General features: G+C 36.5%; 1 protein-coding gene across 1 annotated transcript; it reads left to right on the forward strand.

Moving 5' to 3' along the window:
* The first annotated feature begins 802 nt into the window (after positions 1-802).
* LOC114319834 (protein FAR1-RELATED SEQUENCE 5-like) lies at positions 803-22,257 on the forward strand. Its single transcript, XM_082871920.1, has 3 exons — positions 803-943; positions 21,426-21,769; positions 21,912-22,257. Exons 1-3 carry the CDS (start codon positions 803-805, stop codon positions 22,255-22,257), a joined length of 831 nt encoding a protein of 276 aa, XP_082728046.1.
* The last annotated feature ends 1,392 nt before the right edge of the window (positions 22,258-23,649 follow it).

The raw sequence follows: 23,649 nt of genomic DNA on the forward strand, positions 1-23,649 counted from the left end.
GGGGTTTTCAGCTACACGACAAACAAAGAAAGTCTGTAAGCTTGTTAAATCATTGAATGTATTGAAGCAAGCTCCTAAGCAATGACATGAGAAGTTTGACAACGCTATGTTGTCTAATGGGTTCAAAATGAATGAGTGTGACAAATGCGTATATGTCAAAGACACTAACAGAGGTTATGTCATTTTGTATCTATATGTTAATAACGTACACATTGTTGGTAGTAATAATGAGATGATTAGAACTACCAAAAGATTGTTAAACTCTAAGTTTGACATGAAAGATATGGGCCTTCCAGATGTAATTCTGGGTGTTAAGATTACCAGAACATCTGATGGTATTGTACTTTATCAATCTCACTATGTTGAGAAGATATTTGGAAATTTTGGTAAATCAGATACAAGTGTGTCTAGGACATCGGTAGACTTGAGTCTACACTTGACCAAGAATAATGGTGAGAGTGTCTCTCAGCTAGAATATTCTCTGGTTATTGGGAGTTTGGTGTATTTGATGAGTTGTACAAGGCTCGATATAGCTTTCTCGGTTAGCAGGCTTAGTAGATACACGAGCAATCCTGATGCCACTCATTGGAAGGGTATCGTTCAGGTGCTAAGGTATCTCCATTTCACCAGGGATTATGGGCTGCATTACGCCAGATATCTAGCAATAATAGAAGGCTATAGTGATGCAAATTGGATATCTGATGTTAGGGATTTGAAATCCACTAGTGGTTATGTGTTCATCCTTGAAGGGGCAGCCATGTCCTGGAAATCTTCCAAGCTGACGTATATCTCATGATCAACGATGGAATCGGAGTTTATATCATTCGATAAAGCAACAGAAGAGGCAGAATGGCTTTGCCAATTCGTTGAAGATATTCTACGTTGGTTGAAACCTGTGCCAGCCATTTGTATTCATTGTGATAGCCAATTGGCTATTGGACGGGCATAGAGTAGTATGTATAATGGAAAGTCTAGATATATCCATCGTAGACATAATTCCATACGACAACTACTCTCTAACAGAGTTTTCACTTTAGACGATGTGAAGTCTAAGGACAACATTGCGGATCCGCTAACCAAAGGGTTAAATTGGTTATTAGCAGAGAAGTCATCAGAAGGAATGGGTTTAAGACCTCAGGGTAAGGTGTTACCAGAATGAAAACCCAACCTAGTTATAGCTTGCTTTTCGTGCTCCTTGGAGGGGTTTAGTCTCCTTGGATACGATAGCCTTATAGTTCGAACTTTCATGGTTCTGAATCTGATTTCACAAGTGCAATGTGAAACAGAAAAAAAAAAAAAAAACACAAATGAGAGTCCAAATCTGGAAAATCTTAGAATATCCATTTATCATCAGATATGCCAAAAATGGATTGCATTGCCAGATTATAGAGTCACCACCTAAATATTTTTAGAAAATTTAGAAAACCCGTGACTCGTGCCAAAGGCTACTTGTCCGTTATAACTAAAGTGTCTCGGCTTGGGAATTTAGGTATAAGAGGGGAAGGTCATGAATTGAGCACCCCGCTCACCTGATCAAAGATTGGTCTCTACTAATCATGATGTGATCTTTATGTACATTATATGCTCTTGTTTTGATTATTATGCTAACATTATTATGTGAGGCACATAAGTATAGACTATTTCACCCATTTTAGAATGCTTTGATTTCTTGTTTGTTTGAAAAGAGTTTTGAATATGTACTACTTGAAAAGGTAAGCTCATATGTACATTAATCAAATTCATTCCAACTTAGGGGAAATAGCCTTCGTCCACAGGCATTCGAGAGGTATATCAAATAAGCACTTAGCCTCATGGTAACATGCTTGATATGACAACACAAACACACATGCAATATGCTAAAGCAAGAAATGCTCACCTAGTACTCAACCGAGGCAAGCCAATAGAGAAGAAAATAATTAGAAAAATGCATGCTCTAATATGCAAGTGACTAATGCAACACATACAAAATGCAACTACTAAGTTCGGTTTTTAACATGTCGTATGAATCAATTCAAAGCATGCGGTAGTGCGCACGTATTCAATTAAATAGGAAATGATAACAATATTAGAATGAAGTACCGAACCCAATGCATGCAAAAATGGATATTTAAGCATGGTGATGATATTAAACGAAAAATATGATACTACCATGATAAGCACCTAAATAAAAGAGAGAAAGCAATGGGGATTGGAAGACATACAAAATATTACAAGTGTTTACTAGTTTTCCCTCGCACAAGAGGGTTCGAATAAAATGTCCTAATTAAACTAATTATTACAACGCAATTGAATAAACTAAATTAACTAGCTATTACAAATTCAAATGGAGCCAACTAATTAATTACAACACATACTAAATATTTAAAGCACTAATGTAATCGAATGGGAGGCGAGAAGCCACATGTGTGCAACTGAAAACATCCTCTCAGAAACCTCTATTTGCTGTCAGAATCTGCTCTATTTGCCGTCAGAAATTTATTCTGTTTTGGCCTCAGGTTCTGCTCTGTTCTACCACAAAAATGCTACTACTAGTACAAAAATGGGTGGCTGGCCGACCTTGAGAAGTGATCGGCCGTACAGAATGGTGGTCGGGCTGGCCACTATTTTTGGGAAATGCCCTGCTGCCACAGGTTGAAACAGAGCAAAAACAGAGTATTTCCAAGAGATGTTTATCCTCTCTGCCCTTCCCTATCATGAAGATGATCAAGAGAGGAGTAGATTCGATTCACAAATCATCAATTTTTGCATGTTTGTTGTGTGATGATCTTAGAACCGATAGAATAAAAGATCAATAAAAGGAAATGAAAGACCAACAACACCTCCTCCCTATCATGGAGTTACCTCAAGGGAAGGGGTAGACATTACTTCTCGAATCATTGAATATCACTAAAGAGTATGTAATGAGTCAAGACCTAATAGGTTCAATATAATGTCCGATTGAACCCAACTCAATTTTATTACCTCTTTACCTCTTTTACTCCAATTTGATTGCCTCTTTTATATTACCTTTCCATTTCTTATCTTTTCTTCCTTTTTGTCCAAAAGTGTAGATTATGTCCACTAAGTCCAAATGCGATAAAGATAACAAGCATGACTTGCCTAGATAAATGAGCTTTTCAAGCCCTTTTCTATGAGGGAAATGGCAAAGGAGGAATCAAACTTATTTACGAGCGATAATGAATTTAGAGTCAAGCCCGAAAGGGCGATAATGACCCTAAATCTAAACCCGATAACAAGCTATAATGAAACCTTCATTTATGATTTCCAAGGGTCTATACTTGAAAGCTAGTCCCTTAGAAGTAATGCACCGGCGATAAAGAGAAGTGTCAAACAAGAGATCGTGCTTAGCATGAAAGAGATGTAATACCTTGGCAATGAACCTCCGAAGAGATTAAACCATTAAACATGAAAGGTCTCTTTCTTATGCGTTGAGTAACAATCTTTTGTTTGATTCAACTCTTTATCAAAATAAACAAAGAATGGAGGGAGGTTGCAGAGATGATTACAATAGTATGAACATGTTTGAAAGCTATAAAAAAGTGCAAGAAAAGACTATCAACTCAAATGGATTGAAAGCTATATCCATGGGGACTTACAACAACATATCTACAATATTCAAAGCATATTTTAACACACAAAACAACACTGAAACAGGACAAAAACAGTGCTGAAAATTGAGTTTTTTTAGGTGGAAAAAGTGAGGAAAGATAGGCTAAAGCGAAAAGGTTTCAAACAACCAACAAGCCTAAGGAAGGGTGGTTAGCCCCTCCTCTTTTTTTGTGACTTAAAATCACATTTTTGAGCTAAAATAAACTCTGAAAAATAGTATGAAAAGAAAAGAATAGACATAGGAAAGATGGTACAAAAGCTCAAAGTATACCTCTTTCAAAGAGAGAATTCTTTTCTAGTTCACAAACCACAAGTTGAACAGTCTCAAGAGCTAAAATTTGGATTCAAGAATCTCAGCAAGAGGCCCCAAGTTTAGGCTTAGGAAGTGTATGTATGGTGTATGTGTATTGCAAGAGAGAGAGGTAGTGTGTTAAGCAAGCTATAGGCACTTGGCAAAATTTTCTCACCTGAAACCATGAGGGGTGGTCATGCATTTATAGAAAAACACTGTCTTACATCGAAAATATCTGTATTGAGCCAGCTGGTGCAAGACATGCACATGGGGACAGTTGGCAGCAGAAAATATCTATTGGCCATTGAACATGGCCGGCCAGCCATGAAGGTGGATGGCTGCCCAACCAAAAACGGCCTGCTGGCCACTTGTTTAGCAGCAGGCCTCTGAGTGGTCAGGCTAGAAAAAAAAAAGGTTTTGGTTCAAAGGGGGTACATGGTTTACGTTCTGAAGCTTGAAAACCAAAACCTTTTGCTGAAGAAATTGAATGATTTGACAACGTAACATTTCATCATCGAGTATTCAACATAAGGCGCCCAAGTCTTAAAGATGGTCAAAATAGGGTGCCTACACTAGTTGACTAGAGATCCCAAGATCTAGGTTCAATGAACAACCTAATTGCATGTAACGGTGGTATGTCACTGAGGAGGTTAAACCTCCAACCATTCCTTTTATCAGTGATACTTGCAAGTGTAGAGGTTAAGCTAAGCTTTTAATGACTCTAGTGTGTTGAGCTATTGAACTGAGTCTAGCAGGATACTCAAGTAGAGTAACCTATGTGAGTGTGAAGTGGGGCCGCTTCTATAAGAATTGGCAGGGTCGAATTCTTTAAACCACTCATTGAACCAGGCTAGGTTCCAGGGCCAAACCGGACACAACAGTGAGAACAGAATAATGATTAGAGTAATTCTTATGTGAGGTATGTTGTCTTGGTTTATATAAACAGCAGAACAATTCAAGACTTTGTGTTCACTAGGTAGCCAGTAAATCCGATAGACTTCACTAAGAGGGGTTCAAAGCCAAAAGCTACCTTTTCCAATGCAGGGGTTATTTCATTGCACTCTCTCTTCGAGTCTTTGTTGTTAAGCATTGTCCATTTGTTGGTATTCGGTCAACTTTTATTCATGTGGGAGATTGTTGGAAAATAATGGTTTTGTAGTGACTTTAATGCAATATTAAAGTGGGTGCCAATCCTTAATTGAGGCGGATTAAAGTGGGTTTAGATTCTTTGTAGTGAAATCTTTACACCACAAAAAGAATGACCAAAAAAGCATTAAGATTTGAATGAGAAATTAACTCATTAAGTTGGCCTCATGAAAGAGGTGTTGGGAAAGGTGTAAAACCTTCTATCTCACATTAATTGTAGAGGAGAGCATTGATGGGTATTTAAATCCTATTTTTTGCCTAGGGTGTGAGCCCTTTGGGGCATCCAAATTTTTTGAAGGAAGGGAGTTATGGATGCTTCAAGGATGGGCTTGAGCCAAAACTATGGTCCAAGTTGATTATGAAAAAATTGCCACACGTGCGTGTGCACCACCCGCCTGCTTGAACCGAACCGGACCGGGTCCGAGTCTGGGTCTGGGTCTGGGTTCGTGTTCCGTGGTTCGTAGATCTTGGATCTTGGATCTTTGGGACTTAGGACTTGGGATTTGGGCTTGAGGCTTGAGGGTTGCTGGACTGGATTGAGTGTGGGGGTTGGGCTTGGCCCACTCATCTTAAACTTTTTGGGCCAAGCCAGTGTTGTGGGCTGCAGAATTATTATACACATTACACATGTGTATAAAATGTGTGTAACTCCTCTATAATGATGATGGATTAATCCATCAGTTTTGCAGGTTAATACAGAATTCATTTATGCATTTGTGATGGGCCTTGATGGCATGAGCCTTTTCCTCTCTCCCTCCATTTGTATAAAATGAGGCCCTCTCTTTCAATTTCACGACCAAAAAGTTTGCTCTCTTTGTGTTCCAGAATTTTTTCTCTAGTTTTTATATTCTTCCTAGTGAGATGGTGCTGCCTGAGTTTTATTCGCCGAAGCTACTTAGTAGGGGCCCTGTTGTAACTGGTCCAACCATTGTATCTTGGGAGAGAGACGTCGAACAACGTCCAACATCGAACTGGTGAGGCCGCAAATCTGTTTTAAGGAAACTGTCTAGTGCAGGATTCAGTTTACTTTCTTTTTGTCATTTTAGTTTATCATGTAATTATGTTTAACTGGTATGTTCAGCATATTTCATGTTCTGCAATTCGAATTGTTTATGAATCTATTTTCTTTATTTAATTACACCATTGCTACAACACCGATTTAGTCAAGAATTTGCAAAGAAGGACCTTGGGTATCTTCACTACTTCCTTGGAGTACAAGTAACACAATTTGTAATGCCCCCAAATTATTCAAATTAAAATATTTCTCAAAAACATGTTTAATCCAAAATCTTATTGTGGCCATAATGACATCATCCCAAAAATTTCTCTTTCTCATTGAACTAAGGTTTTAAAAAATACAAGTTCCACGTGCACCTGTTTATGTATAACATACTTGAGGATGAAATAAAATGCCTTAATGGCTTACAAATAAACAAGGCATGGCCTTGAACAACAAAATGGACTCAAAGTCCCAAAACATGTATGCTTGGAGCTTCCATATATTACATCCAAGAGCCATCTTGCTCTATCAACAAAAGAGTTTCCCCTTCCAAGTCATTGAGGCGGTTGCACATCACCAATTCTTGAAATTGTTAGATAGGAATGAGCTAGATGCTCAGTAGAAAACTTTTAACAGAGTATCTAATTATTCAAATATCCAAGTGACATTATCACAACAAAAAACACTTTCCAATTCAATACAAGTTAAAACTTAATCAAAGAAAATTTAGATATTAGGATTTCCATAAAATCACATTTCAACACCCAGAGTCAATACACTGTGAAGTCCCTGAGGAGAGTTCCAATACATATGTATACATAGGTTTATATTCAAAAATATTCCCACATTTGCCGGCTATTAATACGGTAGGAAATGGGCATCCAAAATCATCAATTTTTCCACTTTTACTGACTACAAGACGGCAAGACCAGTGGACGCCCAAAAATATTTCCCCACATTTATCTGGCGATAAGATCAAAACAAGGCAGCTGGGCACCTAGACTTCTCCACGCGAGTACCAACAATACACAACACTTTCTCAAAACCGACTCTTTACCCAGGCTCACACGCTATTTACCTCCCCCCATAACTAATCTTTCCAAGGTTTTCAAATGTTCATGCTTTCAAGAAGATAAAATAATTTCTCATCATTCAAGCAATTAAGACAAAATAAAGTAACAATCCCCAAAATCTTCCAGTAAAATCTCAAGAACATCCCAAATTTCATAATTCTCCCTTGAAATACCACATTAGTATCATAATCAAATCATCAATTTAAAGAATTAAGGATCAATTTCATTTCTTCACAATATTTTTAAATTTTCAAAATTTATTTCATAAAATTTGGGGCTTTTGCTTCTCCAATGTATATAATATAAATGTTCATCTAAAACTTCCATAATCCAAGACTAATGGTAGAAATCTTCAGAAAATTTGTAAACTCAAACATTCATGAATTCATTAATGTCATGTCAATACCACATAAACATCTTCAAATAAAAAAGATACAAGGTCAAAAGTAGTCCTACCTCAAGAATCAAGATCGAGAAGCTAGATTATGTGCTTTTCATAAAATCCCAATTCAATCAGTACAAAGTTTTGTGAATCAAAGTAAAATGGAAGATTTCTAAAGAGATATGGCTAGGGTTTTCGGAGCTAGAGAGAGAGAGAGAGAGAGAGAGAGAGAGAGAGAGAGAGAGAGAGAGAAGAAGAAGAAGAAGAAGAAGAAGAGAGGAAAAGAAGTGAAGAAAATGATCTAAAAAGTCACTTTTATGTAGCTGATATTGCGTAGACCACTCGCGTTGTCTTTTCACCGCTAGAGCGATAAATGAAATCTCTCTATATCTTTGCCAGCAAAACGAGATATTGGGGACCCCTCTCATTCGATCGAGCACTCCTTCGACCTGTAAAGCAAACAACTAGGAGTACCTTATCTCCGCTCGAGTGGTCATTTGGAATGAATTGTCACAATCTCTCTCCCTTAAGGAATTTCGCCCGTGAAATAACGTCAATTCAACACGTAACAACAACAATATGATAACAATAAAACAATCGCCAATTCCCAACAGTTCCAAATAGCGAATGAACAACTTTTAATAGTAAATATAGTAGAAAAGGCACATTAGATTTTGTTTTCTACGCATTAGGGAAAAATAAATCAAAGAGAAAATGTTGCATATTATCGAATAGATCTAGGTATTTCTCTCAGACTTCGGCCTCACGCTCCTAAGTTGCTTCCTTAATTCCATGATAACACCAAAGCACTTTGACTAACGAAATGGCTTTACCCCTTAGGACCTGTTCTCGGGTGTCTAGAACTTTAATTGATCCCTCTTTATAAGATACATCCTCGTCAACTTCAATATCCGTTTAATCTAACATATGGGAAGGGTCAAATTCATACTTACGAAGCATTGACATGTGGAATACGTTGTGGACTCTCGAGAGTTGTGGTGGCAAGGCAAGACAATACTAAACTTCTCTTACCCATTCTATGATGTCAGAAGGACCGATAAACCAAGTAGATAATTTCCCGCCTTAACCAAACCTCATCTGTGACAACCCTATTTTGCATATCATGATTGTATTTATTTAATTATGTGAAATTTGATTTGTAATTGTGCGATATGTGTTTGATTTGGTTGTATCTGTTTGATTTGTGGAATATCTGTTAGGAAATTCGATCTGAATAAAAAATTGAAAGCCTAGATGATTTGAGAAACTAAAATTGACGAGCTTAATTAGCTTAATTTAATATTTAGAATATTATGGAAATTTAATTAAAAATTTAATTCAAATTAAAAATAATTAGAAATAATCAATTAGGCAAATTATGATTAATTAGTCAAAAGTGTAATGAATTAACTAAGCTAATCCTATACTATATACAACTTTAGAAAGGGTTTTCAGCTCATTTTGTATCACTTGTGCTAAGATTTAGAGAGAGAGGGTGAGCAAACTCTAGAGAGAGAGAGAGAGAGAGAGAGAAAATTGAAGAATTGTGAAGAATTGAATAAGAGGCTCAAGAATTTGCTAGAATACAAAAAATTAAAGACTCTAGGTAAGAATTATAGCCTCAATTCTTTTAGATAATCCATCTAAGAGTTGAATTAATGGAATAATTAGAATTATTTGCATGTAACTTATAAGGTTTTGTCAAGAAAATGATTGTAACGATCCCAGTTTTGCCACTTCGCTGAGTATGTTAGAGATCGAGTTGCTCGGTCAGCTTGCAGGGGTCCAGGGGGCAACGCCCCTTAGCGGGTCCTAGGGCAGCGCCCTGGGGGGGATCGAGTTGACCGGTCAGCTTGTGGGGGTCCAGGGGGCAGCGCTCCTTAGCAGGTTCTAAAGCAGCGCCCTGGTGGGGTTAATGGGCAGCGCCCCCGAAGCAAAAATGCAAAAATGCATTAAAAGTTGCTTGTCCACTCGAGTGGCCGTTTATCCGCTCGAGCGGAGAATGTTTGGTTCCAGAAGTTTGACCTATCTGCAAAAGTACTGGGAAGGTGTATTTGACGCTCGAGCGGGGCTTTCCACGCTCGAGCGGACTATGTTATATCAGTTCGTGAATCTGATATTTCAGATCACTTTTGTATATCTCCCTCCCTCTAAAAACCCTTTCCTCTCCCTTCTTTCTACATTTCCCTACGCTAAATTGGATCAAAACCTTGATTTCTCAAGATCCATTAGAGTTCTGCCATAGGTTCTTCATCAAAGTTGGTTAACTTCTCGAGAGCTTCGTTGTGTGCGGTGAAGATCGAGTTTCGACACCGTTGATTTTGGAGGTTTCATCTCATTTCTTCTTCAAAACTTGAAGTAGAGATTTTCTTTGAGTTATATATATTTTTTGCAAGATTTATATAATTTTCGAAATCATCTTTTGATAACCTTGAAAATTGATTGTTGATTCAAGAAGTTGAGCGATTTTGAAAGTGGGTTTGCCTCTTGTTCTTTTAAAATGATCTTATGGGTTTTGATCTTCGTTGATTGAAGAAAAGATGATTTTGAAAAGTTTTCTTTCAAAAGATTTGAGTTGTATAGTTTTGGTGAGAAAACCTAGAATTTGGAGATTTTTTTAAGAAGACTAAAAATCCATGAATGATATTGTTATATTTATTTTGTGTGTCAAAATAAATAGATGTTTGGAAAATTTCTTATTTATATTTATATAAATGATGAATTTCAGTGAATATGAGAATTGTTGTTCATTTTTGAAATTATTGTTCAAAACGTTGAAATAGTCTTGAAATAACTAATTGTTGAGGATACTTGGGAAGAGGGAATTGTGTTATTCCTTGGATGATGAATTTGAATAAAAGTATTTATATCCATCTTGTGAAATTGGCATATCAATTCATTTGATTAAATTTTGAAAGTTGATTTGAAAACTTGCATTGAGAAAAGAATGTTGAGAAACGAGTTTTCATGGAATGACTTTGGGGAAAATACGTTGGTAAATGTTGATAGGTGGTGTAGATGATATTGAATAAGTTGGCCTGAGAGTCCGGGGTGAAAGACCGAAAACCCGCGCGAATAGGTGTCGAGCCTTCCGGTTAATACCGATAAAAATGACAATTTGGTAGTACTTGTATAGTCTACTTGCAGACACCGACCTAGGAATTACCAGAGTCATATTTACCACCCTTGAAATAAATTGTTAAGTTTTGAACAATTGAAATTGCATGATATCATTGAGCATGATGGTTTTCAAAAGATGAAAATGTGATTTATTTTCAAAAAGGGCATAGCATGGCATGTGCATTTCATTTCTTGGAACTTGCATAGAATATATATACTTTGTTAAGAATTTCCTGCAGGATTTTTGTGCAGGAAAAAGATGTGGTGATCGCACCCAACTAGGGGCGTGGAAGGATATGTGTTGGGAGTACAATGCTCTCATTTTGCTGTGACTCTGTGTGTAAGCCAAGGGTTGTGTTTGTGTGGGTTTGAATAACCGTTTTGTGTAACTAGGCTTAAGCCTTGGAAACTTGTAAACCCTTGGGGGTATTTATTTGTTTATTTACTTGTTGGATTAATGTATTGTTGTATGAAGATTGTATCATGTAATGTAAGTTTGAGATTTATATTCGGTTTTCCTTGAAAGAGCCATGATTGTTGTATTATCAATTGGGCTAGAAATTTGGGGCGTTACAATGATGAAATTAAGCTAGGTTCATGATCATGGTTGAAATTCTCATAGTTTTATCATTTTTGTTTTGAAATTTGTCATTCTAACATGCATGGAAGTTTAAACCTTGTATATTTTTAGGAATTTTCTATTAAATTTGTTCTTTATTGCATGTTCGTGTTCTCTAAGGTGATGAGTGTTGGAAATCCTACATGCATGAAGGTTTTGATATCAATTTTGCTAATTGATGATGTTTTGAGTTAATGGTTTCAAAATTGGGTAAGAACTCATGTTTTTCAAAGTATATTCACGTTTTTGAATAAGCCATGCAAGCCCTCAAGTCTTGAAAATGTGTTTGGAAACTCAATCTTACAATTTTGAAAAACAGAATTCGTCCAGACTGCTCGAGCGATGAAGTTACCGCTCGAGCTCACATTTCGATCATCCAGCATTTTTGCAGACTTTGTGTACTGCTCTAGCGAACAAGTCCTCGCTCGAGCCTACTTTTGTAGCATCCAGAATCTTATTTTGTAGACTTAGATACTGAGAGCATGCATTCACCACTCGAGCGACAAAAGCATCGCTTGAGCGAACACTTTATTTTCAGCAAGTTTTTATAACACTCTTATGTACATATTTTCCCTCCCATATTCTTTTAAGAATTCTAAGGCATTGTTTAGACCTCATTAAGGAAATAATAAGCTAGAAACCCACCTAAGAAATTGGTTTAAGTAAAGAGTATTTGTTTGAGTGGTATATTTCAATGTGTATTTGTTATGTGTTTTGTGTGGGTTGGACACCTGAGGTTTAGCAATTGTTCAAGTCCACTGTGAGTAATATCTCTATAAAGATATGTTTGATATGTATTTTGAAAATTGTTACAAGAATGATGTTATGAAATGTTATTTTATACGAATGAATGAAGATCTTTTTTGTAAACGTATTTGTGGCATCCTCTAGTGAGGCTCTGGCTGGGGGATATAATACCATGATCCTTTGAATATTTGAAGTACAGAGATCTCTGATGTTAGACCTGAGTGGTCCCTTCGCTAGACCTTTATAGTCCCTTTGATAGACCTTCATGGTCTCTTTGCTTAGACCTAGATGGTCCTTTTGATTTAGGCCTAAATGGCCTCTATGCTTTACTCTTTTGGATCTTACCACATATAATGTTTTGATAATGGATGTTGTTATGGCAAATGCTTTATTTGAATTTGATAAATGACTCACTTGGATAATATAAGACATGTTTTGCATTATGTGGGACTTCATTCATTAACCTCTTTATTTTTGTATTACTCATTAGGCTTTAGCTCGCCCCCTTCCCCTATATATGTAGGTGAGCATGTGAAAGATCGAGTTTAGAGTTGCCTTGGGAGTTCACCTCCTTTTGAGAAGCCTGCGATGGAGTACCTCCGAGTTGTGGTGTTTGCTTGGATTTTGAAGAGCCAAGTGTTTGTTAAGCTTTTTTGTTTTTATAAACTTTGTTTTGTTTTCTTATGTACATGTCTTTCATAAGGAGTTGAATGCATGAAATTGAAGTTTTAACTTCTTGTTAATATTACAAGCTTTGGATGCAGTGATGATTATGTTTTAAAGTTTATCATTAAGCACATCTCAATGGACTTGTTTTATTATTGAAGTTTGCTTCTTTTTAGCCCCGTTATTTAATATATAATTTGTATTTGTCTTAGAGGCCGTAGATAATCTATGATTATTGGATGGTCATGACCTAAACTTCTAAGGGCAGGTTTGGGTTGTGACATCATCAATCCACTTATAAGAGAGATTTTTGGAAATACATGATCTCCTACCTCAAAAGACAACAGTCTCTGCGTTCGGTCGGCATAACTCTTCTGATGGCTTTGAGTCGTAACTAATTTCTTCCAAATGAGAGCCACAGTTTTGGTGGTCTCGCGAACTAACTCAGGCCCAAGCATAGGTGAATCCCCTACCCCGGCCCAACAAACCAGTGACCTACAAGGATGCTCGTAAAGAGCTTTGAAAGGTGCCATCTTAATGCTAGCCTAATAGCTGTTATTATAAACAAACTCGACTAAAGATAAATATTTCTTCCAAGAGCCCTTGAAGTCTAACACACATGCTCTTAACATGTCTTCCAAAATTTGAATGGTGTGCTGGGATTGCCTATCAATCTGACGGTGGTAGGTGGTGCTAAAGTTCAGTTGAGTACCCAAGGCACTCTAAAGACTCTGCCATAATCTTGCAGTGATGCAAGGATCTCTATCAGAAACTATACTCACCAAAACTCCGTGGAGTTAAATAATTTTATGGATATAAAGTTCGGCTAAGTATTCAACAAAATCCCTCACACTCATGGCAAGGAAGTGGGTTGACTTGGTGAGTCAATCCACAATCACCCATATCGCATCACTACCCCTCTGAGTGCTAGGAAGGCCTGTAATGAAATCTACATTGACATATTCCCATTTCCACTTGGTAATTGGTAAAGGTTGCAATAATCTCGTAGGTTTTGATGTTCGGCCTTGACTTGTTGACAGGTTAAACACTTAGATACAAATATGGCTACATCCTTCTTCATTCCCCTCTATCAAAATTGATGACTAAGATCATGGTATATTTTTGTGCCTCCTGGATGTACTGCAAGGCGAGAATAATAGAATTCCCAAAGGACTTCATCTCTAATAGGCTCAGGTACAAACAACTAGTCAAGATAATGAACACTCGAATCAACATAAATATTCAAATCCTTCTCTTCCTTTCCCTTGCAAATTCTCTCTCGGATAGTCTCCACTTCGGTATCACCCTGTTGTGCCTCTATCACTCGAGTGACAAGTATAGGTTGTGCAATGGTTATGAATAAGGTGGCCTGCTTCGTGAACTCGAGAAGTTGCAAGTCAAATTCACTAAGGTCGCACATCATCTTCCATTGACTCATAGTGAGACTAGCCAAAGTACTAACGGATTTTCTACTCAAAGTATTGGCCACTATATTGGCCTTTCCGGGATGAGAGTGTAATTTAAAGTTGTAATCCTCTATAAATTCTATCCATCTCCGTTGACACAAGTTCAAATCTTTCTAGGAAAATAGGTACTTGAGACTCTTATGATCAAAGAACACTTCAAATTTCTCACTATACAAATAATGTTTCCAAAGTTTCAAGGCAAAAATGACAACGACAAGCTCTAGGTTGTGGATCAAATAATTTCTCTCATGAGTTTTTAATTATCGGGAACCGTATGCCGCTACCCTACCCTCTTGCATCAAAACACACCCTAAGGCTTCCTTAGAAGCATTACAATACACCATATACCCCAAACCACGTTTCGATATAATTAGAATAAGAGCAGTAGTCAATCTAAGCTTCAATTCCCGAAAGGATCTCTCATAAGCTTCACTCCAAATGAATTTCACCCCTTATGAGTCAATCTAGTCAAAGGTATATAAGAGAAATTCCTTACAAAGCGACAATAGTAACTGGCTAGACCCAGGAAACTACGGATTTCAAAGGTGTTTTCAGGTTGATCCCATTTCTATACTGCCTTAATTTTGAAAGAGTATACCGTGACCTCATCCTCAGAAACTACATGACCCAAAAACTTTACTTTCGAAAGCCAAAACTCACACTTTTTGTATTTTGTATACAAACGATGTTCCCTAAGAAGTTGTAAAACAATGTAGAGGTGCCCCTCATGTTCCTCCTCAGAAGGTGAGTAGATGAGAATGTCGTCCACAAAGACAACTACAAACTTATCGAGAAACTGTTGGAAGACTCGATTCATCAAGTCTATGAATGTAGCATGTGCATTGGTCAAACCAAATGGCATGACTAGAAACTCGTAGTGGCCATATCTAGTACGAAAGGCCATTTTTGGAATATCCTCATCCCTTACTCGGAATTGATGATAACTTGACCTCAAATATATTTTTGAAAAACAACATGAACCCTTGAGTTGGTCAAAAATATCATCTATTCTAGGCAATGGATACTGATTCTTAACCGTAACTCTATTCAGTTTGCGATAATCGATGCACAACCTCAACGAATCATCTTTTTTTTGGCGAAAAGAGCTGGAGCTTCCCACGATGAAGTGTTAGGGTGGTAAAGCCCTTTTCTAACAACTCTTGCAATTGTTCTTTCAGAACCACCAACTCAGACAGTGTGAACGTATTTGGGGACATGGAGATAGGTGTCATGCCTGGCACCAAGTCTATGGAAAACTCGACCTTCCGGTGAGGCAGTAACTTGGTAAGGTCGTCCGAAAAGACATCTATGTATTCACAAACCACCCTAGGAAATGTGCCTCGAGTCGAACTACTCTCTTCGACAAAAGACAAGGCAAAAAGAAAATTAAGTTCACCTCAACCCCGAAGGTCACATAACGACGGTGTAGATATATCATAACGGTCACCCAAAAATAGAAGCAATCCTCCGCTGGCATACGAACAGTAACTCTCCTACAATGGCAGTCCATAGTGGCCTGACAAGTAGACAACCAATCCATACCTTATATAATGTCAAAACCCGATATGTCTAACACCACAAAATCAAACAAAAGTTGACTCTTGCCAACCTCCATCTCACAATCACGACATAGTTTGTTCAACACAACTCTACCCCCAACTGGTGACTCTACCATAAGCGGAGAAGCTAACCGATCCACCTCCAACCCCAAAACCAATATGAATGCAGAATATATGAATGAATGTGATGCTCCGATGTCTATTAATACACTAGCCCAACTATTGAAGAAAAAATAAGTACTTCTCACAACGGATGGTACCCTTCTCTGTGGCCTTTGCTCTTCTAGTTCACCTCTCTGAACATAGGCTTGATGCACATATTATATAGACGTGGCCCGTGTATTGCTCTAGATACCTGCCCTGACTAGACCAACTGATGAGGCTGCCTCTGCCACTGACTTATTTGGAAACCTCCTGATAGTTGAGATCCCGATCCACTAGCTGACCCTACTCTTTGTGGGCAAAACTTTTTCAAATGCCCCAATTGACCGCATTGATAACAAGATGGCACCTGACCCCTACCTTGAGACTAACTTTGAGAACGAGCCAACTAAGACTATGATCCAACCTTCTGTCCATACTCTGAAATAGGGGTGCTCGTGGTTCGATTGCGGCCTCAGAACCTCCAATCCACCATCTGTACGAAACTAGGCGAATTGGAGAAAATTAATCCGCAATCTGCTAGATTGACGGATGCAAATTGGACGGATAGATGCGAATCGGTTTGACGATTTACATTTTAACAAATTTTCAACATAATAAAACTTGTCGACATAATTTTTTATTTTGTTTTTTTTTTGGGATAACAAGTAGAAAAATGCAATCAGATTGTTAATTTTTCATTTTATTTTATTTTCATAAGTACCTAGACATTTAAATGTTTCCATGGATTACAACATTTAAAGAACATATTTACTATTGTCTAAAAAAGGTAAATAATGACATTCCTTAATGTTTTCATGGTTGGTGTACTGAGAGTCACTAATTATACTCATCCATCCTTATTATAAAGGAGCTAGAACTTGGGAAACCTCCTCCACCATATGCCTTTATGTTTAAAACAAGTAATGCAAACTCGATTAAAATTGATCCCAAAACATCCAATCTTAAGGAAGGTAGAAAAAAAAAAAAAGAAAAAAAAAAACATGTTTCATCATCATGCCCACCTATGCAACTTCAGAGGTATCAGTAGCAGTATTGGTACTCCTTAAGCACATTTTAGAAGAAAAACCCTCTCAGAACTCCACACCCAAGAGTCACCATAGAAGTCACTTGCACATGAGATGAAAATAGAACAAAGAATGATATCTCTTTCAAAGCAACTGTCTTTCATTGACAATAACAAGCAACAAGACTGTCTCTCTCTTTCTCTCTCTCTCTCTCTCCCTCTCTCTTTCTCTCTCCTTGTGTCCTCTTTTTCTTCGTTTTATCTCTCATTTTTTTTTTCTTGTAGGGTCAAAAGTCTCCACACCATCATAACATACATTATCAAATCAAATACACTCAACACACTTTTCACAAAAATCAAAGTTCACTTCTAGTTCAAGATCAAAAAGGGCTTAATCATACAACCCATACAGTAGAAAGATTAAAAACCACCAAAATTAGATAAACAAGAAATCAAATACCCAGAGATCTATAGTAGCACACTAAACAAAATGAACTAGTAGTAAATTTTAAAAAATGGAACAGAAATTGAGAAACAAGCAAGAGAGATGTGTGTGATTAGGTCTATCTAAAGCCCTTAGTACTGGAAAAAAAATCTGAAGCCCTAAGTATTGAAAAAAAAAAAAACCATAGAACGGAGATTGATCACCTCTATCCACACATTTCTAGCAATTGAACAAACAAATCGTCACAAAAAAATTGAAAAATTTAACCGATCAAGCAATCGGACAAACAAATCATCAAAAAAATTTGAAAATTGGAATCAAAGTCTAACCATCTTGAGAAGAGAAGAGAAGAGAAAAATACCTTCGATTGCCACTACCGCCGATCGTCATTCACGTCGAATAGTGCCACCGATGTGTTAGGGTTTGGAGGAGAGAGAGAGAGAGAGAGAGAGAGAGAGAGAGAGTCGATTAGTTTAGGGTTTGGGTTAGGGGAAAAAGTTGAAATGAAAAGAAAAGGGACGGCTCAGGACACGAAAAAAAAAAAAAAAAGTAAAAAAAACATATGCGGACTGGTTGGGTTGACTCGGTTCTGTGGTGGATCAATAGCCACCCTACCCAAACCCGCCAGAATTAGAAAATAGGATTTGTATCCGTCTACTTGTCATCAAGGATCCATCCAAAATGCAGTGGATCGGTTCGGTTTGGTCAGTTTAAGGAGATCGGTATATCCACTGAGCACCTCTACTCTAAAGCTTTGTGATCCAACTGGCCACACCGATAACAAGCACCAAACTACACTCCCTATCCGAACTTACCAACATATTTACCCTAAAACAATTCAAGATGATTTGTTTCACAAAACAATTCCTTTCTAAAATCAATATTTTCAAATGCTAATTCGAAATCAATGATAATGAAGATGAAATGGAATGGCAATACAACATGTAACATTGCATTATAATTGTTCCATTCTCAATTCCACCACACAATCTTCCATTGTGATTAAATTTTCACATCTCTTCTCAATGTAATTTCACAATATGTATCTTGAGAAATAAATAACAATATCATATTTCATGCATTTTCCATACATTAATCGTCATTTTCAAACTTTTTCTTTTCAAGACAAACAAATAATATGTTATTCATCAAGCTTTAAAATCAATCATTTCTCATTTTTCCATGGAATCACACATTAGATACAAATATAACAGTCGCTCCATCATCTATTCACCATAATACTATTATGAAGCATGAACTTCACAACATCTCAACATTTTCCCCAAATCCTCAATTTCTAGGGTTTTCACAAAATTAGATTTTTTTTTTTGAAAGAATTTTTCCAAAACAACACTCACACTTAACAACATAGCTCATACTCTCAAAACCTTGAAGAAGTATAGAGAAAATATAATTTTAAATCCTCCCCAAAGCTCATGAACCCGAAATCATAATTCAAAAATATAAGAAAATGGTTTCAAACGAGCATAGACTTGCAAATATATATATATATATATATAACTCTAAGAACATCCCTACCTCAAGCTTGGGAGAGAAAGGATAGAAAAGCCCTATAATTCAACATCGATGAACCTTGATTCGATTAGCAAAAACATAGCCCTCATTACCCTCTTCGATTTGGTATAAACCCCTATCAAAATCTTGATAGTTTTTGCTAAATCTTATAGAGAAGTTTGAGTTTGGATGGGTTTGTAGAGAGATGGAGGAGAAAAGATGAATATATATATATAGAGAGAAAGAGAGAGAAAGAGAGAGAGAGAGAGATGAAAAAAAATGAGTCACATTTATGGGCATCATATTTGAGGAAAATGGCTCAAAATTAGAGACAGACATTGAAAAATTGCACGAGCAATTTCAAATTCTGCACAAGAAATCTAAATCCACACGAGCGGTTTGACCTAGAGAAGAACCTAGGATTCCTACCAAATCTGCAGGAGCGGTTACCAAATCTGCACGAGCAGTTTTCTACCCAGAAATTCTCAAATTCCCTAAGTGATTATGCATGAGTGGCTTTGCCAGCCAAAGCCAAAATTTGATTCCACACCTTGATGCATGTTCTTACGCTTGAAACTCAAAATTTTAACCCAAAAATGTTAAGGGAGGTTAAGTAAGAATGGAATTGAAATCTCAACGACTCAACATGATAATCAAAACGCTGAAAGTAAAACAAACCATCTGACTACGCAATACCGGCCGAGTCAAGGATCCGACACATTAGATCCTTACTAAGGCCCTCTCACGTCAGCCATTTCAGAAGTTACGTATCAAATTGGGTCTCTGTCCTCCTTCCCATCCCAATTTGAGGGGGAGTATTGAAGGATACCGATCACTCCAACTGGTAAGCAAGAAATAGGGAATAAAAGGCAAGATTCAAGGGATTCTATTCTAGAAGATTCACGAGACAACTAGCAGAATATTTTCTCTAAATAATTATAGATTTCTGTCAAGGCTATAGTTATGCCTTATCTTCCTGTATTTTCCATACATAGTTGTGAAACTTGCATATAAGTATTGTACACCACAATCATCTTTGAATAAGAAACATAATTTACTTATTCCAAATTTATCTTTTGTTTTTAATATCTCTTTATCTCAAAGTTTTTTAAGAGTCATTGGTTTGATTTATTTGTTTGTTGTCTTAATTTTGTATGTGTGTTTTAAAAATAATAATAAAAAAAATGTTTGTACATTATGTTTAAAAAAAAAAATCAATGCTCTACAATAAGTCATTTACACCAACCCCCCCCCTCCCACAAAAAAAAAAATAAAAAAAAAAAAGACAACAAGTGTTGTTAAATTAACTTTTTTTTTAAAAAAAAAATTAGCGTTTTATAATAAATCAGTTGCTTTCATCATTTTTTTTTTTTTTTAATTTTTGGTTTTCAAAGAAAGTACAAAAGTGTTACATGCAGTTATGCCAAAGGAAGTACAAACTACTATCTTTTGTTTTTCTTTGACGGGAAGTAATCTAAGAGCCGTCAATTTTTACATGCAATTATGGCGGATTCACCTCCTCTCCAGCACTTTATAGTCCAGCTCCCTCCAGCCATTCCACCAGATGGAGACGCGTGGCGACAACGGATCCGACGGGCGAAAAGGGAGCCACGTCTGTGAAGCTCAAGAAACAAACAAAACGACGCCAAGTTCTATCGTTTTGGCTAGATGGAGGTATGTAACGGAAAGTTTTTTTTTTGTTTTTTTTTTTTGAATTACATATCCAGATTTAGATCCCTTCTCCCGCCTTTTTCATAAATTCAGAACCCAATCCCTCCTTCCCTCTCTCTCTCTTTCTCAGAACCCAGTCCCTTATCTATGATTCAGTTTTTTTTCCATTTATAATCAATCGACAGTAGAAGGCTTCGCCATCCTTAGACTCCATCATTTGAAAATCTTTGTTTACCCAAACAATTGTAAACACCAAAGGTTAGATTTGTAGTAGTTTATTTTATTTATTTATTTTTTTTTTTTGGGGTTCAAATCCATTCCAAGTGTATGATGAAATGCCTCAATGAATCATGGACTTGCAAACATGGGTGTGAATCATGGTGAAAATCTGGAAGTTAGATTCTCATATATATATATATATATTTGCTAGTCTGTTTGAGAACCCACCTAAAATCTAGAAGCAATAGTTTTCATGCTTATTTATATATGTTCATTTATAAACGATCATATATAAATCTCATTTATATATTTCACTGAACAGATTAGCAATAGTCTGTCAGTTTGAGAACTCATTAATATATGCTCATTTATATATGATGCTCATAAATCTAGTAATTTTAGAAAACCCACCTAAAATCTGGTATGTATATGATGCTCATATTTCACTGAAAAGATTTTTTTCACTCTTAAGCAGAAACAAATTTGTCATATCAATCAAGGTTAGGCTTTTAGATATTTTTGTAAAGTTTTTCTATTGATTTAGGAGAAGACAATCATTTTTCCACAAATCAAATATTTAGAAAAAGAAAAAATTGATTTAGTATATAGTATGAAACAGAACATTAATGTGTAAAACAGAGCCTCAATATCATTTAAGAACATTAAACCATGTACTGCTTTCACATATTTATTAGATAAAAAATCATGTTTACTGTTTTGCATTTTAGGTATTGGATATATCGAAGATTGATGATTTAACAATTGCTACCCAAATGCATGTTCATGGGGAGGATGATACACAATGTAAATCCATATTAGGTATGGAATTTGACTCTAAACAATCAACTTATGAATTTTATAATTCTTATGGAGGAAGAGTTGGATTTAGTATTAGAAAAGAATATGCTCATAAAAGTAAGACCGGTGAAATTACTTCAAGGACATTTGTTTGTTCTAAGGAGGGTCTTAGAAAATCTGATAAAAGAGATTTAGCTGTAAGGATTCCTAGGGCGGAGACAAGGACCGGTTGTGGTGCATTGATGAGCATTAAATTAATTAGGCAAATTGGGAAGTATAGAGTTATCAATTTTGTAGAAACACATAACTATCCTCTTGTAGTAAGTGCATGTGCTCATATGCTTCCTTCCCAAAGAAAAATTTCCACCTCAATATATTGAAATAGATTTAGCAGATGACTGTGGGATACCTCTTAGGTCATCCTATGAGTTAATGGGTAGAGAGGCAGGTGGAAGGGAATGTGTTGGGTTTTTGAAAAAAGATCAAGAGAATTATTTAAGAACAAAAAGACAAAGAATGTTGGAATTTGGTGAAACAGGGAGCATATTGAAGTATTTTCAAGATCAGACGGTACAAAATCCTTCATTCTTTCATTCTGTGCAGTTGGATACTGAAGAGCAAATAACAAATATTTTTTGGGCAGATGCTAGAATGATAATTGACTACGGTCAATTTGGGGATGTTGTAACATTTGACACAACATACAAGATTAATAGAGAGAGCCGCCCTTTTGCTATTTTCGTTGGCTTCAATAACCACTGAGAGACCATTGTTTTTGGAGCTGCATTGATGTATGATGAAACAACCGATTCGTTTATATGGTTGTTTAAAACTTTTTTAGAAGCAATGTCAAATAAACATCCAAAAACTATTTTCACAGATCAGGATGCAACAATGGCTAAGGCTATTTCATATGTGATGCTTAACACATATCATAGGCTATGCACATGGCATATGATGCAAAATGCTGTAAAACATATGAGTGGCATTTTTAGCGGTCCTGGTGAGGTAAGAAGTGTTTTGGGAAAGTTTATAGATGAGTATGAGGAGGAAGAGGAATTTTTTGCAGCTTGGAATGCTATGTTAGATGAGTTTGATGTTCATGATAATTCATGGCTGCAAAGCATTTTTTATTTAAGGAAAAAATGGGTTAGGGCATATGTTAGGTAGACATGGTCAGCAGGGATGAAGAGCACACAACTTAGTGAGAGCTTAAATGCTGATTTGAAAGAGTACTTGAGATCAGATTACAATTTGATTCAATTTTTCATTCACTTTGAAAGGGTGCTTAATGAGAAGCAATATAAGGAATATGAAGCTGAGTATGAATTGTCATATAAGTTGCCTAGGATAAAAGTCCAAGTTCTGATGTTGACTCAGGCAGGAGATGTTTACACAAAAACTATCTTTGAAGAATTTCAAGATGAATATGTGGGTTCACTTGAGTTATACGTAGCAAATTGTGTTCACAAGGATGATTGTTTGGTTTATATTGTCAACGCATATCGGCAATCTACAATGCGTGAAGTGAAGAAAGACAAAGATGGTAATTTGTCTTGTTCTTGTAGGTTGTTTGAGATGAAAGGAATATTGTGTAGTCATGTTATTAAGGTTTTTAAAGATGAAATGATTATTATGGAAATTCCAAGCCAATATATCCTGAAAAGGTGGACCAAATTAGCAAGAGCTGAAATTGTCCAAGATTACAAAGGGCGCAATATTCAAGCTGACCCTAAGTTGGAACAGAGCAGCAGATACAAGTCATTGTGCTCCCTCTTTACTATGATCTCATCCCAGGCATCTGAATTGGAAGAAACATATGAAGATTGTGTTCAGGAAGGGAAAAAATTGCCCGCATTTGTTCAAAATAGGTTGCGTATATGTATCACCAATGGACCACTAAACTTAAATGATGCTGGCTCTACAATGAGAATGAATGAGGGCAGTGAAAATGTCATTCAAGCGAAGGGACTGAAGAAAAGGATTGACCCCATTCGTGGAAGGCGACAGATTAAAAGTAGCTTGGAAAAGGCATTGGAGACTTCAAGAAAGAAAAAGCAACGCGTTCAGGTATTATTTAATTTTTTTTTGTTTTTTTTTATGATCTTTACATTCTTTAAATTTTTCAATTTATGTTACTTGGTTTCATCTAAG

This window comes from Camellia sinensis, chromosome 5 (genome assembly GCF_055761805.1).
Source record: "Camellia sinensis isolate YWXY chromosome 5, ASM5576180v1, whole genome shotgun sequence".
In the NCBI taxonomy this organism is placed as follows: Eukaryota; Viridiplantae; Streptophyta; class Magnoliopsida; order Ericales; family Theaceae; genus Camellia; species Camellia sinensis.

Coding starts and splice junctions, on each gene's coding strand:
- LOC114319834 (XM_082871920.1), top strand. CDS start 803: ATGGAATCGGAGTTTATATCATTCGATAAAGCAACAGAAGAGGCAGAA. Junction 944..21,425: donor GCCAATTGGCTATTGGACGG/GCATAGAGTAGT, acceptor TTTGCATTTTAG/GTATTGGATATATCGAAGAT. Junction 21,770..21,911: donor TTAATTAGGCAAATTGGGAA/GTATAGAGTTAT, acceptor GATACCTCTTAG/GTCATCCTATGAGTTAATGG.